General features: G+C 38.8%; 1 protein-coding gene across 1 annotated transcript in view; it reads left to right on the top strand.

Annotated features, from left to right (window-relative positions):
• The window catches only part of DPP6 (dipeptidyl peptidase like 6), a 408,745-nt gene that overhangs the window by 269,187 nt on the left and 121,833 nt on the right, over positions 1–17,725 (top strand). Inside the window, exon 5 of the mRNA XM_086467441.1 lies at positions 780–854. Coding sequence (XP_086323567.1) covers positions 780–854 — 75 coding nt within the window. The remainder of the gene's footprint in view (positions 1–779; positions 855–17,725) is intronic.

Below are 17,725 nucleotides of genomic sequence, written 5' to 3'. Positions count from 1 at the left end.
ACTTGCATCTGATTTATTAGGTGAGAGGGTGACATTTAAAAGGTAGTGAGTGAGCAGCATGTTAGTGACACCTCTCCTTGACCTTGTTGCCGTGTGTGCCAGCAGTGTATCACATTGAAACACACTGGAAAGGAGAAATATCTGCACTATACAAATGATAAGTGGAGCAAGGAAAAGGTAATACCTGACAAGTCTGAGGTATTTTGGCATCTCTTCTTATTAGTATGACTTACAGCACAGCTTTTTGCAGAACCCATGTCAGGGTGCACCTGGAAGCTGTATCACCACAGCATCCCAAAGGCTTTTAACTGGGGAAAATGGGATAGTTTTCCTCAATGTTGTCTTAATTGGGAGAGGTAGTGCTGTCTCATTATACTAATTTGCTCCAGCAGGTATTTACTGTTTGTTATCTCCTGCACTTAGGCCAGTGACTGCAGGGAATGAGAGGGAATTAATAAATTGACATTTATCAGAGTTTTCTACCTGTTGCCCACAGCTGCTGCACCAGCCACTGTGCAGTAAGTTTGTAAGGAAAATTCTGATTTTTGAGATAGCTGCCTGCTGTGAGTCACAATGCAGTTATGCTTTCTCTTATGGGAGCATATAAGTGCCCACATAATATTTCTGGGTTTTTAAAAGAGATGGGATGTATTATTTTTCAAGACACTTAGTCTGGCAGTATTCTTCATTGTTAGAAAGATGATCATAACAATTGGTTCTAGATGTCATTGGCTTGAAAACTGAAAAATGTTTATTTCAATGTTTGATTTATTTTCTAGGTCTCCTTAAAGGCTATTCGATATGAAGTATCACCTGACCGGGAATATGCACTTTTTGCTTTTAATGTTGAACCAGTAAGTAAATAGCTTTGATTTCAAATTACAGAGTCAGTGATGAGCCTTTTTTTTTTTTTTTTCCGACTTTTATGCCAGTAAGGTGATATTTTAAATTAATTGCTTGCTATGAAACAAGGAAAGAAAACCCCTCACTTAGATATTCTGAGAGCATGTCATACTGCCATCTAGTAGAGGAGAAAGGTATAAATTACACCTTAGAGGAAACACTGTCATTGCCAGGATTTTATAGTCTTTGGGAGGGGGATTGTAAGGACACGTCTTTGCTACAAGGATTTCTATTCTTCTTCTGTGAGGTTTTTTTTTCCATGGTGCCTTTTTCAGTCACACTATAAATTTCTTCCCCAGAACAAAAAGCAACTGTCAGTGTCTCCCACAACTGAAATAAAACATTAATTATGGTGCCACTGTTCCCAGTGCTGCAGTTAGGGTTGAGCTATCACTTTCATTATAAATCCTTTTCTTCAGAGGGTTAGGTGTAAATCATTTGTAAGAAATCACCATTCGGTTACTACTAAGTTTTAGATTACGGTGAATTTTCTACCAAACTTCAAAAGAGAAAAGCGTAATGAGTGATTTTTAAATGATGACTAAAGAATCACACACATGGGAAGCAGTTCTTCAGCATGAATAATATTTATTTTCTTTTTAAATTCTGCTGGTATAAGACCTGAAATGTTTGAGTGATAGCTATGCTGTGCTACTTGGATAAACTATAAGCCCTATACATTCTGTTTCCATAATCTAGAATTGCACCAATTCCTCGAAATGAAATAATTCATTCACTGGCAACTGTAATTCTTCCTCCATAAAATAAATATAGTTTCAGCTGCTAACCAAAGGAAAATTGTTGGTCCTTTAGGTAGTAGAGGTTGTGGCTCGTCTGATTTCTCTGCTGTCATCTTTGGAGTTATTCTTGACTCACAGTGGTGTAAAAGTCAGAAGAACCATGCTTGGTGTTAGAAAAAGTTCAAATAAAACTGTATCAGAAATTTTAGAGGTAATGCCTAAAGCCTTTTTTTGCTGGGAAATCATTGCTGGTGCAACTTCACTTACCTGAAGTTTGGCAGAGTTCTAGACAGAGATGGATGTTGAAGTGGTAAGTTACATCTAAATATGGGGAAGAAAGCCTAATGGCTACTGAGCAAGCAAAGCCTTTGTCTAAAAGCTCCCCTGCCTTGTGTGCCAAAGGTGCTTTGTAAAATTCAGTTCTTTTAGTGGAGATTGGCTTTTGGCTGTGGAAGCCCTGTGCTGATGCTGCTTAGATTCATTATGCAAGCTGGAAGAGCCCTGAGGAGACAGGGCTTTCTTAGTTCCTTTGAGAACGAGAGAAAGATGTCTGTAACAACAAAAATTGTAGTGAGAGAACAAATTTTATTCCTAAAAAGCAGTAGTAAGAAATTCACTTTTTATTCTCAATATTTATCCACCGAAAGGACTGCATGCTCAGGATGTCTGCAAGAAGCAAAGTTACAGGGGCTTTTGCAGCACAGACTTCGTGTTCGGCTTGCAGGAGAACACTTGATGTAGGCAATGGAGGAGGAGGATGGGGATGGAAAGGGATGGACTGGACATGTTTCCTCTGAATCCTCCTCTCTGCATTTCCGTGCTTGCAGATCTGTGGGTTTGAGGTACAGGCAAAATACTGAGTCTGTGGTGCCTACAATCCCTGGCTGGAGAAGAGAGAGCAGCATACAGCCAGGTGTTCACTTCCTCACACCATGTCTTCTTCCAGAAAGGAAAACCCAAGGTGTTAAGCTGGAAACATTGCCTTTGGGAAGATTTCAGGATGTGAAATATATTCAGTGTAAGAGAGCACTGCAAAATGTTCAAGTAGTTATATGAGTTTATGATCACAAGAGTTCCTGAAATAGTCTCCTGAAACAAAACAAAACAAAACTAAAACCCCTCCTTTTTTCCTTTAAGATCCATGCTTATAAAGAATACAAAGTTGGTTTTTTTTGAAGAAGCAGCATACTGATAGAGGGGTAGTAAAATTCACTCTTGAATATTGCATCCTTAAGCCATGATGGATGCCTCTTTGTTTATTAAAGTTGCAATAACTGTTAAATTACTTATTCAGCTTTCTTCTCACTTGGTATGCAGACTGTGGCTACAAATAATTGCATGTTAGTTAGCTTTTCACATTTTCTGCATTTCAAACTGTATTCTTGGACAAAATTCAAATTACACTGTTTTCTGCAACACAAGAAATTGATTAGCAAAGCCTTGGGCAGTTGTCCTTGTTGCAAAGTCAAAAGGAAATTTCAGGAAATGTGTTGGCAAAGGACATTTGTTTAAAGTTTAATTCTACAAATACTTTCAAAAAAGAAACTTCTTGAAACTATTGTGTACTTATTTTATAGGTGTCAAAGTGTTGCTTTGTTTTTTGCCATTTAAAAGTGTGACATTCTGCCTTTTAATTGTCTGTGAGTATGGATGTTTTCATCATTTTTCATACTATACAGCTGTGCTGCATTTAAATATGTGTATAATATCTTAATATAGATCATATGAATTATTTTTTTTGTCTGAATTCTAATATGAATGGATTCAGCCTCATTTTTTAATACTAGCTGGGAATAAAAGTCAAAATAGAATAGCATAGTGTGTCACTTCAATGAAGTAAAAGTGTTTTTAAGAAAAATGCTACAAAGTAATTTTCTGCCAGAAATAGCTTTCTTCTAAGGTTTTTCTGTTTATTTGCACAGAAGCATCTCTGCTCAGTGTTGGTCTGGGTAACGGCACTGACACCCACATTGGAATAACACAGCCCTGAACTGGCAGACACCTATTTTGCAATGATATTGAGGCAACTAATGTGTGTTTTCTTGTTGTATCACTTCATCATCTTAGAGGATGATAAATTGTAGCATGTTCCTTAAAATATATTTCTCCCAGGAAGTTTGACAGGCAGTTGTGAGACTGGCGTGGGTACATTGTGGCTAGTCAGGCTGTCAGGTTTCATTCTAAATGCTTTTTTGCAGTGCTTATATTTACAGAAGTTTAATCTTTCAGGCAGCAATATTCTGGGTAAGCCATGTGCTAATAGGGAGCTTTTCTAACCTTGAACATGGGAGATTTGTTCTTTTTCTGGAAAGGTCATAGGGAAGGCGCCAGGCTTCTTTGTCTTTAAAATACTCTTACAATTTTTCTGTTGTTTGATTGTATTTTTCCTTTACACTACAGCAAGGTCTAACTTGAGGCTGAAACCACAGGGTGAAGTTTTGGGAAATCATTGGGGAATATATACCCATACAGACAAACTTTGATTTCAAATCATCCTTCCCCAAAACAAGTGTGTGGGGATCTGGCTGTAGAGTTCAGTAACCCCAAAACACATAGGCAAATCGGGGTTTAGCCACAGCATCTCAGCAGAATGGGTGCAGAGGGTCAAGGCTGTCTCTGGTGGTATCATGTCAAAGCCACTCTTGCCCAGCACATGGTTCCACCAGTGTCACTGGATGAGCTCCATGCTCCCTGCACACCTCCTGGGGAGACACAGAGATCTTTATGGTGTTTGGGCTGGAATCACATTTGTGAGTCTCCATGGTCTCCAAAAGGGATTTCCTAAACAGCCAAGCAACAAACCACTTCTTAAATTCAGTAGCTTTTCTGCGACTGGGAGAGTGATGGTTTAAGAATAATGAGGAGTAACCAAACTCCATGGGCTTGTGTGGCTTTCTGTGGTAGTCAGAGGTAACCAGTGGAGTTTGTGTAAGGGCGGTAAAAGAAAGAGAGGAAAGTAAATGAGAAGAAAAGTGATTTTCTTGAATGGCACGGTGAGACATATTTAATTGCCTTTATTACGAATAGCTGTTGTCTAATGCAGGAGAGGAAATAAAGTGGTCAGGAGTCTTCTTAAAGCTATTTATTCTTCATTTCCAATTTACCAGTCCATTACTGTGTTTGAGCTAGTTAAGAGCAATTACACACAGGAAATCCTGGCTGATTAATACAGACCAAACTGCTAAGTCTTCTGAACAACAATTAGGGCTTAGAGACTTTTATAGCTGATACAACAGAGGCTATTACCTATTTCGCACTTAAAGGAATGCATTTTTATAACGCTGAAAGCTGCAAAGAATTAATCATCGTTGTAATTAGAGCAGGTCTAACTATTCTTTTTTTTTTTTTAGAGTAGTTTATGGGGTGAGTTTAGCATTTCTTTTCTCCCTGTTTGTTGCCATAGATCTCACAGGAGTGCTGGGACCAAAGAGAGGTCAGAAACACCCAGTCCAAACCCTGGGCTTTGTATTTAGAGCATGAATGAATTTAAAAAGCATTATTTGTAGAAAGCAGCATATTATTATTGTTCTTGGTAGTATTTTTTACTATTTGTCCAAGTCTGGTTGCTATGTGGAATGAACAGGTTTTGTGCTTATGGCTCCGATTACGTCATACTGCTTTAATTAGTCATGTAAAAATTAAAATAATGTAACACATTTCCAAAACATTAATGGGTATAAATATTAGTGAATCTTCACAACATCCTTTTGAGTTGTGTGCACTATTATCATGATAAATATACCTTTGAAAATTAGACACTGTCATAACTATCATCAGTAATACTGCTAATACTGTAGCTATGAAGTTTATTACTTAATTGAAATGGATTTACCAGTGCTAGAAATGGGTTTGCATAAACCCATTTTCTTTCTGTGGCAATACATGCATTTCAAATTTACTTTTTTCGTTCCTGTCCAATGTTATTTTCAGAAACAATGAAAATGTAGTGTTTACACTATGTAAAGTGAGCATCATAAAATGATGCTACCTCTTTTAGTGATTTGTTTAATTTTTGGTGTTTGTTGTAAACCAGTAGAATTTTTGAGTGGAGCATTTTGAGATGAAAAGCTTATGTTTATAGTTTTCATATCTTTTTTTTTTTTATATGAATGCAGTTTTGAATCTTTGTTGTTCATAAACCTGAAGGAGTCCTTCTCTATTGTAAAGCTGCACAGTATAAGGGCAGCGTTGGCTATTATCAAAGGCTGATGGCTAAAACTATTTTCCCAACATTTTCAAGTCTAAGGTACCTTAACTTTGTTTACTTATGAGAATTAGTTACCAGTTATTAGCATAAATAACTGTAGTTTCACTTCCTACATAAAAATAAGAAAAAAATCAGTCCTAATAATGTGAGGTTTATGTTAGTTAGAATGTTTTTCTGTTATTACATCTGTGCATGTGTGTACCTTCAAGCAGAGAATGTCTTCTCTTTCCTTGATTTGCCAGAGGACTGTGGTAGATCAGTGCTGCTGCAATGAGCAGAAGCAAAGTTATTGAGTTAGTGAAACCGCATAGACCAGGCACTCATCAAATCTTGAATCTTTTTCATGAAAACATCATCTTCAGTTGCTTCCCATAGAATAAATATTACTAATACCATTCAGCTAATATTTAATATGTCAGTGAAATGCTCACAGTTTCTGAAAATTGCACCATTTTTGCGCGCATGCCTGTGTGAGGTTTCAGCAAGGTGATTCTGGGGCTCCAGGGCTGAAAATGTGGGCTGCCTTTTTTCTCCTTCTTCTTACATATTCTTGCATCCCGTTTTGCGTCATGTTATTTCAACAACCAAGATCAGTGAAGTAAATATGCTTGTTTAATAATGTGCTTTTTATCCTATTTGTAGTGATAAGGGGAACGGAAGGGCTCCAGCTACATTTACATAACAAAAGCTAAGGCTTGTGTGTCCAGAAGTATTGTATTAAAAAGAAAATACTGAGAACATAGGGGAGGTTAATTTTCTGGGTGATAGTTTACTTTGGATTTGAAGCTGAAGCAGCAGCTATTATTTGACAAAATTCAGAGGCAATCATTTATTTTAAAAGGAGAGTGTTGTGGGGTGTTTTTTAATTATGAATCTGGTCTACTTAAAATACCCTTTGTGAAAGACTGCCTATCTTTTCTAATCTCAAAACCACTATGAATAAATTCCCTAATCTGTTGTTTTCAATGAGGGCTGAACAGCAACAAGATAGACAAAAGGATTTTCAAAGGCATCAGAGAAGGTTGATTCAAAAACATTTCTACACTTCCATTTGCTTTTCTGTCAGACCTGGAGGTTTGCAGCTCACCCAGGACACCAGCACTTTGCAGTCACCTTGCATTAAATAAGCCAAAGCTGCTAATAAACAAAGTCTGAGCAACTGGCAGATTTTCCTACTGATGAATCTCAGTTCAGGCAGAAACAGCAATATCTCTGTCAGACATACTGACGTGCTGAGTTTTTCTGTCACATGTTGGTATCAAGAATTGGTTCAGCCTAATTAATATTTGATATCTGCAGTGGCACAGAGAGAGAGGGAAGTTTGCCACACAACTCTAGAGGGATTTATGGGTTTTCAAAACTCTATTACAGCATTGTGCAAACACTGCCTTCTCAGGTGTCCTCAGTTGTGCCTTCAACAGCAGAGCCCTTTTGATGCCAAATTCTTTTCTGCTGCACATGCTTACAAAATTAAAAATTCTTGCTATGGGAGGGTGGATACCCTTTTTAATTGAGTAAACATGTTATCAGGTGGTGGAAATATTTGTTCTTACTGCTAAGCAGTCACCGCTCTGTCCAATATCTGTCACATTGTGTGTTTAGAATAGAAATTTTTGGACACAGGCACAGGACGGTGGAGTGATAATTAGTGACAAGTTTAATCCTAGAGCTCCCTTTTGAAGGTGAAACTACAGAAACTGATTTCATGTTGGTAACTTTCAGGATCAATTTTGGACTAACAGAGGAGAAGAAAAGAGGTCAAACCTACTCTTTATTTTATTTGTTTTGGAGGAGCCTCATGGTTCGTTTCAAATCCTTACAAAGCTCCAGCAGAAAATGTGTTCCTTTATGTAGCCTGAATGGTTCTTTGCACTTAGCAGCAATCCTTCTGGTTTGGCACAGCTCAGTTTAATTACAGTAAAATTTCCAGTGTAAACAAGGAGTTAGAGTTGGGCACTCAAATGCATGAACTGCAGGGACATTTTGGTACTTAAGTTCCTTGGGCCATGGGGTGGGGTGTTCCTAGTTAAAATTAAGGATCTGTTATTGTAACTCTGGGTAGAAGCACCAACAAAAAATGTGAAGTGAAATGGTGTATCCCAAATCTGCATACTTTTTCTTTTTTTTCCATTCTTAATAAAGGGGAAATGGTAGGCACTGAGTCTCAGCAAAGAGGAATGAGTGGGTGGACCCTTCTTGTGTTTATTATCCATGGAAAATGAATTTGCACCCTTAAATGCAAGGAATGGGTGCTCGCCCCAGCATCATGCCCTCAGCAGGTACTCTAGGAGTGGTGTCATCTCAACGTTGAAAGAACTGGCGGGGACCCTCGTGGGTAGCCGCTATGGTTACTTGTGGCCTGCAGCTCTTTCCTGGAGCAAACAATAAAACCACACTAGGATCCCAGTTTTTTAGCTCTGTTGCTTCCTGTTATGGGAGGATGTTTTCAGCAGGAATTTTGTTCGTCTGAAATGATGATCTAGGTGAATTCATAAAACATGAAACAATGTGTTCACCTGAGCTGGGAAGCAAAGCTCTGCCCAGCCAGTCTTCCTGCAGCCCTCACTCCCCACATTCCAGTTTTTCTAATGCATCCTACCTCTGTAGCAATGGTTTCAGTAAAATTGCACCAAATCTCAATTTCTAGCTGAGTCTCCATTCCAGGGAGCATTTTTTAGTGTGATTATTGCAACACAATACTAACCTCATGAAATGGAGAGCGTTAAAAACAGAGTATGCTGACTTCAGCTGCTGTGCCACCTCTGAGCTTCAACTATTTTCTATTAAAAACAAAGGATTAAACTCTTGCTGTTCTTCTAATAACGTAGATAAATGGAGTTAGGACTAAACCGTAAGCCTACTGATTTGAGCTGGGAGACTTCAACACAAATTGCACAGGCATGGCTGAGTGCAAAATAATATTTCAAACTATGTTGGGCAGCCTTGCTCATGTTAGCAGAGGCCAACAAACTGTATCCTACATTTTTCACAGGCACAGATATACATCAGTAAACTGAAAAGCAAATCCACAGTTCCAGGGAAGACTAGAGTAATATCAAAAGTCAGAAATAATTAGCCTGTCATGCAAGAGTACATAGCTATATTATGTATCAGTATCAGCTATCAGCAGTCTTCCTCTGTAAATATTTTCTTTAGCAAATGAGATTTTCATCAAACAGAGAAGGGAAAATAAAAAGACTCAAGGCAAAACAGTATGATACAAAAATAACCAATTTTTCTTGCTTGGATAAGATTAGATTTTTCATTCTACTTTTCTGAGTGTATAGATGAGCTAACTTGAACAGACGGACTGGTAAAGATTAATGTTCTAACAAAATTCACAAAACAACTTAAAAATAACCTGCATTTTATTTTTGAATAAAACATAGATAAAGTAATTGTACAAGTTCTCCTAGATAGTCAAAATCAGATAGACAGGAGTAAAATCATTGCAGTTTTCTTTCTTGCACTCATATGGGAATCTATCTTAGTGAAACACAGGGGAACATTCTTTGCTTTAAGAGGCATTAAATAAATGTAGCTATATAAAAATTATTGGGGGGAAAAAAAACCCAAACAACTTAATGAAGAACTAAGTTCCTTGCAACATACAGAGGCTTCAGAATTACATTAGAGTTGCATTCCTGGTTTTAGCATAATTTTCCTATCAAAGTTTTTAGGGACAATAAAAACCCCATTTTGTGCTGGATTGTGATAAGTATAAATAGTTATTTTTAAAAGTTAAGGAAAGAAATATATCAAGAATAGGATGCAAAATGGGAAAACAACAGTGATTTAAAAGGCATTAGAAAGCAAATTGGAAAGAATTTAATTCTGGTGTTTATGCTGAAACATAGGAAGCAGTCCCAGCCTGCAGGAGTTTATAATCTAGTTCTTCCAATTTCCAGTCCCTTTTATTTATTTATTTTTAATTACTGAAATAGGAAAGAAACATATTTAGTGCCCTCTTCTGGAAAACCAGATCTTTCTATGCAGAGCACCCCAATGAAGTTCCTGTACTCAGAAATGCAAATCTGGTGCAAATGTTCTCCTCTTTAGCTGAGTTACATGCCTAAATCCAAGGATTGTGTGGCTCTGTGTTTACCCTGAACAAGTGCCTTTTATCTCTTTAACTGCCTGCAGAACTCTGTTTTTTATGAGGGCTATGTTAAAACCAATAATTAACGTTCCTCCTTGGGCAGCTAATGACCCAGATTTGCAAATGGAATCTTCTATTCTCTTTTCTTCTATTCTCTGCTCAAAAAAGCTCTTTCTTGAGAAGGGAAACGAATCATAGGGCTTTAGTCAGGTCTTTAAAAGCATGAGTCCTCAGATTTTTATGTGCAAGAATGGAAGAGTATCCATACAGCGATGCTGTTGATGGTGGTGCTGTGAAGGGTTGTGCAGCAGGCAAGGAACAGGGGATGCTCTGTGCTTCTTCCTGTCCTGTTTGCTTTTCCCCTGCTTTCTGAAGAGATGCTCACCATCACCACAGTCCATTTACCCCTTGGAAGATGTCCACATCATCACAAGGATGACACACAAAATGTCCCACTGTCTCATATGTGATTTCGGTTTATTTTTCCTTATGTCAGTAAATAGAAATGTCGCCTCTAGTGAATTAGACCCACGTGTACATCAAGATACAGCTCAGAGTCTTCTGATCTCATATGGAACTGGAAAATGTATCCTTTACTGAACAGAGAGAGGATTTTAGACCAAGGTCCCTGACATGTATTCTTTCATTCTGCTTTCACATCCAATTCAGTGCTCTTAAACTGCTGCTCTCTAATGCTTTTTGAAGGTCCCATCTTTCTTGTCTTGGATTCCTTTCTTTGAGTCTTCTAAGAGTGCCCTGAGCCTATGACGGTCTTAAAAGATTTCAATAACAGTGCTAACTTCTTTGTAGTATTCACCTTCTCAACTGCTATAGTAGAAAAAGCAATTTTTATATGCTAAGAGTAAATTTTAATAGAAAGAACATATGCTGTGGTTCTGTAGTTGCTAATTTCTGCTGCTAAAGTGAATTATTTAAAAGTGAATAAATTAATTAGATATACTAAGTGTTCATCCCATTTTTATGGCTTGGTTCTCACATAATTGCTACAAAGCTGCACCATTTGCATTATAAACTTCACAAAAAAGAGGTTTTTAGAAGCTTTCCACATTCAATCTGCTCAGCTCAAGGAATGTTTCATTTAAAGAAGGAATTATCTAATGTTTCATTAAAAGCACTGATTGTTAAGCATTGGTTTCTCATGCTGTCCTTCAGCCCTCAGACTGGTAACTCCAAAGTCAGTGAAGGTGAGTGTCAGTCAAGTGAACGCAGAACAGTGTAAACTCCCCATCTGTGTCAGCTACCCTGGGCTGCCTTTATAATCCATATACTCCAGGGTGCAAATCTAAGGCTAAAATAGACACCAAAGACTGGTCAGAGGTATCGTACACCAAAGAGGTTTTTGGCACCATTGTCTGGGAAGAGGGTGTTGCTACATGAGGTTGTAGGTGCAAAAAGGGCAAATGCTTGTAAAGAACAGCTGGAGAGGTCGATGGCAGGGACATCCCTCAAGGTAGACAGCTGCAAAGAGAGTGGCTCCAAGCTGCAAACTGCAAGAGCCTGGGAAAGTATTTTGAGGAAGGATGACCATAAATAAGCTAACTCTAGTCTTCTTTCTGAATTGGCTTTGGGCTACTGGCCAAGCCAGGACAGTGAACTGGATGGATTTTGGGTCTGACCCAATAGAGACATGATTATGACCACTGATATTGCAAGAGAATCATTGTTGTGTATTTTGTGTGTGTTTGTATGGATTTGAAGGTTTTCTGTGTTTCTTGGGTTTGGAATAATTGTTGTCTCCTAAAACTTTTATTTGGCCCCAGGCTATGTTTGTACTCTTATGCTTGTTACATAATAATGTTGTCTTTACTATTTTACTTCTTTTCCTTAGGTGTATTGTGTGATATGTTAGAATCACAACATCAGCTGTGTACTAGATAATTTCTCATTTCCAAGTTTCTGAACAGGACTATAAAACAGACAAGTGCACTGCTTGGAGAATTTCCATCCAGTCTTGCACTAAGCCTGCTGCAGAGTGGGAGGGGAACCTGGGAGTTTATACCACATGATGTGAATACCAATAAAAGTTTGAAAACAAGATCAACAACAAAACAAGCTCATTATTCATAACCTTCACTCGTAATTCTTAATAACTTGATTGCAGATGCTTCCCAATAACCAGAGCAACAGCAAGTGCACAAAGGCTGGTACAAAAATCCTACCAAGTGTTTTGCAGCTGCCATTTTATTTACCAGTTAAAAATGGAGCAGTCGTCCTTTAAGCCAGTGACTGCAAGTGCTTGCTGGTGCTGCTGGTGCCAGTGGAGCGCTGTGAGGGACAGGTGGCTCGGGAGCAAAAGGAGGCTTTTGTAATTGCTTGGCAGGGCAGAGCTGTATTAGAGTGCAGCAGCAGTTGGCAGATTGGATTAACGCTTTCCTAGGGGTGAGACCTGGCACACGAGCTGTATGTTAATACCTGTAGCCTAAGTTGGTTCTGGAGCTGCATTTGTAACATAAAGAGCATTCACTTTACCTCCACCATGTCACAAAGTCGTAAATCCTAAAGCTGGCCTTGAAATTCCCTATTCGCATCGTCAACAGTATAAGGCTCTCAAAAGCGTAATTTGGAAACAGATCTTTCAATAAAGAGTTATTATCATGAAACAATTGAGATAGATAATCAGTTTGTGGAACATGAGGTAACAGCAATATCTTACAACACTCCAGCCCATCTATTACTCAAGTGAATGTTGCCATCACACTTTATTTATGGCTATTTTGCAAACTACAGATGACATTATTTGCAAAGGAGTAACTCCTTGGCTTTGCTGATTCAGAGACCTTTGGTTTGGTGGCTGGAAAATCAGCTTCTAATCCCAGCACTCCCCCTGTATGTTTGTGGGAGAGATTTAAATATTAACTGTGCATGTTGCCTGCAGCGCATGACCCTATTAGAATTGGCTTGAGCTTGAGTTACAAATGGTTCTGAAATGCAGGTCTCCATGGCATGAATGTGCTGTCTCTTCCTGATGTCACCTTGATGCGAGATTGCTGCTGCTACGAGGAAGCCTCTCTGGTGTGGGTGACAGGGCATTCACAGCGCTGCATGACTGGAGAGCTGTTCTAGTTGTCCTCTACGCACCAAGAACTAGCTTATGAGACAGGCTCCTGCAGGCTCGCATTGCAATTATTTAATTTTCAGTATTAGAGACTAAATTTTTAAGAGATTTGAAAAACAGAGCCAGGTGAAATTACTGATAATCCACTGCCTCTTGTGTTCTTCCACTCTCCATCCCTTGTACCTAGCGTTTTATCGCCTTCTTCCAAATCAATTGCTAAAATTTCTTCCTGGTTCTGGAGATACTAAATTGCTGATCCTTGATTTCCTATGACATTGGGTAGCAGCTCCTTATTCACACTGGTGTGGCTGAAATGAGGTGCTGAGCCATTGGGTCTGCTGAGGCATTCACTGTTTAGCGTTGGCTGTGTCATTTTGCCCAGGCACAGTTATGCTGCTGGGTTGGGATCTTCCCCTCCTCTTTCCAAGAAAAATGGTTTCCTCCCATAACTCAGCTGTAATATGTGCATTCCCCAGGTATATATCTTGCTTCTTTTGCCCAAATGTTAATTTAAGTTAGTTCCTGTGGAATTTGGAGACAGTTACAGCAAAGGCAGACAGCTGCCAAATGCTCTGTATGTCGTTTGATCCAAAGCTTCCTTCTTCCTATCGCCTTTTCTGCTCAAACCTATTTCCCCCATCTCTGCCCTTTCCCGAGCTCCCCAGACCATCCTGGAGTGGCACAGCACTCTCAGTGTGCACTTTCTGTGGCTGTGACCACATTACACATGTGGCTGATCAGCTGAACACAGTGCAGTGGGTAAGAGCATCCCAAATCGGGTGTTTGATAACAGCTGTGAGTTATTTGGCTGCCAGCTGAACCAATGCACAGGAAATGCTCATTGATAGCATTTCATTATGGTTTTCCTAATTTATTAGAGGCACAAAGAGAAATGGGCAGTGTTCCTTGAAGGGCTGTAGAAACAGGTTGGCACACGGCGTGAGACTGTATTAGAGGTACATTACTTGGGAAGTGATGAAGTATAAAGGGACAATTCAATGTAGAGACAAAAGAGAATTTGTTGTCTGAGAAGAAAATAAAATAGGTCAGTATCACAATGAATTTGAAAGGTGAGAATGTTTAAAAGACCTCAAATTATATGGCTTTATTGATTTGTTTGGTTCTTGCAAGCAATTGAGCTTCACTGAGTGTAGGGTACAAAGTACTAGTATGGATTTTGGTGTGGGTTTTTTTTTTTTATTACAGTGACACAAAATGAATAGATAGTATGCAGTTTTTCAGAGAATCTAGTTTCAGACTGGTTACTGTGGAGTGCCTATTAGCAATAAAATGGTGGCAATACTTTGCTAAAATAGTTGGGCTGGGGAGAATACTGCTGACCAGTCCATCTCCACTGATAGAAAAAGATGAAAAGACCGTTACCTAACTGCCCACAAACCATGCCTCAAACAGAGGCAACCCCTTGTGCTCTAAATCACAAATAGTGGGAGAATAAAAGATCAGAAATTGGACAAAACATTAGCAAAAAGTTGGTGGTCAGTTACAGGAATGGATTTTTCATCCCTTTGGAGGGCCAGCTCAACACATAAAGGGAAAAGAAGGATCTCTTCTCAACAGAACAGAAGGGTTCAAGTTATTAATCAGTTTTGAGGTTGTACAGCCCCAACACAACCGATGGTATCGTAAAGAATTTTGATCAAGGCAAATGACGTTGACTCATTAAGTTAAAATTTAGTCTTTGATGTTGACTTTCATCAAAAATACAGAAAATTCTGTAAACGGGTACAGTGACCTGCTTTAATTCTTCACAGAATACCGTAGAGAAATATGACATTGAGGTATTTTTAGTCGGACAATTATCCTTTTCTCTACTAGAAGAGTTGTATGAATGACATAGTTACCCTGCAAAGATAACACAATATTTACTTGTTGGTGACTGACCAATAGAAGAATCAGTGTGACAGTATGGCAGTCATCCTTTACTGTGCACGTTATACGTATGTCATAGAAGAAAACACAACCTCTGGCTAACCTTTGCTTGTGATTTTCCTTCTGAACTTGTTTTTCCCTCCCTTTCGTGCCATCATTAGATAACAGGGTACAAAATACGTGAGCTGTTTGCCAATGCAGAACAGCAGCTTTCCTGCATTCTACTTTATTCTCTTTTCCATCTTAATTTGTTAACTTCAGAGCCTGGTTAAATATCACAGATATTAAAGGCCAAATGGCAAGTCATCTTTTACCTGCGTATTTTGCATCACAGCATGAGTTACCGTTTAAGGGTGCCAGGACCATTTTGAAAGGTGGAGTATGTAATTATGTCAAATGTTTGGGATTATTCAATCAGTTTGACATTCATATGTGCATTTGGGGATTTGTCTGCTCATAGCACAAGTAGGAAAATGGGCTTTATAATCTACTTCCAGCAAACGGCTTTTTAGAGACTCTTCATGGGAAACCCTTTTAATGGATCTGGCAGTTCCTGTTCCACCAGCCACTTGTGCTGTATATTTACTGTCTTACTATAGAGTATAAAAGGGAATAGATTATAAAGACAATTTGAGTCTGTTAGGAATCCTGAGGAGATCTATTATTTGGAGATTTACTTTATTGTTGCAGAATAAAAAGTGATTCCTTTTACCCAGGTAACTACGGAGTGCCTTATGATTAACTACATTAAAATATATTCTTTGTATATGGACTTTAGACAACTGTTGTACAGTTTTATTTCTGATAACTATTAGAGTGTTAATTTTTATTTGGGGGTACTGGGATAACTTTTTGCATGAAATACGTGATTCCTGAAAAAGAAGACTAATACTAGAAATTTTGTATTAAGCCTTGCAAACTGCTTTATAGCACAGCTTGCACTTCTACTCTGTGCTGTAGCTGTTCCTGTTCAAGCTCTAAGTTTTATGGAATTTTTTGTAAGTTTTCTAGGTAATTCTTTAATGTAAATAACACTACTGCATGAAGGATCAAGTGGCTCTATGGAGTCATTTAGAAAATGGTTGCAAAGAATGTTCTGTTCCTGTATTTATCAAGTAACAATGACGAGATCATGGCAGCCAATCCACCTGGGTGTAATCTCAGATCTGCAAACTATTTAATATACTGAGTGGTAAGACCCCAAATTACCTGTTTTGATAGGACAACCTGTTGGAAGACGAGAGGATTGGGCTGATATGGGGAGTCTTCTTCTAAGGGCTTTTTTCCCCCTTCTTTGTTTGTAAACCTCCTTGAAAGAAAGTCTGCATGTGCCTCTTGTTTGTATTGATTCAGCACCTTGTCATACAAACATAAAAGAAAGCCGTTCAATAAATGCTGGTTACTGCTGCTGCTACCATGGTATCAGCCCACAAAGTGTGACAGAAACCAACACAGAAGATGGAAATGTAAACTCAACTCTTCCTTTTTTTCTGATGCTAGCAATAAATCCTCAGCAGGTAGCGTAATCATTCATACCAGCCAAAACATTTCAAAGTCTCCTAAAAATTCCCTCATTTCCACCTAAAACCTCTTCCTAATCCTTTATGAATTGCATGGGCAATGCCAAATTGAAAATAATGGTGGCAATTTCAAACTTCAAACAAGACATTAATGAATGTGAAGGCTCTGTGTGTCCAGCTTGTGTCTGTGTGACAAACCAGGTGAGACATAGGGAGGTAGCCAAGATGCTGCCTGTCTTTTTGAACTTAAGTGTTTGTGCTTTTGCTTTGGAGCAAGAACAGCAGCTACAGATTCTAATTTAAGGTGTATGAGTAGTCACAATGAATAAATGAGTCTAAATCCATTCTATTGTTAAATAACATATATTTTCTATTTAATTAAGCCCTGCTGGACTAGGACCCGTATCCTTGGAGATGAAGCAAGTGCTTTCAAGGAGATTTTACTCTACCATTCATGCCATACTTAGCTCTGTAGTGATGTGGCACAGAAAGTTCTTCTTTCATGTTGTTTCTGTAGCTTGGAGGAACAACAATTTACTTGTTATTTTGAAATTTGGTGGCTGGGGAGAGGCAGGTGCTCTTCTCTGCTGTTGTACGTGCTGCAGTGTTTGCATTTCCACAGTCGTCTGGTCAGGTCCAGGCTTCTTTTGTTGATTACATAAAATGAGGTCAGTGGCTTTGCAACAAAGTGTTGTCATATATAATTAGTCCTGTATTTTTCTGAATTTTAGAGAGATAATTGCCTTTCCAGGACTTAAGTGGAAACAGACCCATCTCAGACCCTTTATGATTTCAGTGTAAACATGCGCATGTTGCAGAGCATAATGTAGATTGAAAGTGAGAAGATCTGTGCTGTGACCTGGGATGAGAAGCCCAGTGGGAGAGTGTTTCTGGCACAGTGGTTTTACTAGAATGACTTAGACAGCACTCATCGTTCACAGCTGGTAGAGGAGCTTTTGTGACCTGATTTTGATAATACCTAGAACCCTTCAGAGCAGTCTCAAACCTGCTCTAACTTATGTTGGCGGGATGACTTGGCACACAGGGTCTACAGAGCAAAACGGTTGCCAAAAACTCCACTACCCTCAAATATGCCTCTCTACTGAGAGGCGCTGTGTGCGTCTGGGATCCAGCCAAAAATCAGGGCTAAGAGCATCAAATCAATGCAATGGCTTTTACCACACCCCTTGGATAGAGAAGGGGAACACAGGGAGTTAGTACAGTTATTTTTGTTGGCTAAGCCTCAGAAACAGAGAGGTTAAATTAAATAGATAATAACTTTCAAGCACT

The sequence above is a fragment of the Leptosomus discolor genome, chromosome 6, assembly GCF_034619465.1.
Source record: "Leptosomus discolor isolate bLepDis1 chromosome 6, bLepDis1.hap2, whole genome shotgun sequence".
Taxonomy (NCBI): domain Eukaryota; kingdom Metazoa; phylum Chordata; class Aves; order Leptosomiformes; family Leptosomidae; genus Leptosomus; species Leptosomus discolor.
This window is presented reverse-complemented; position numbering and strand designations above follow the sequence as displayed.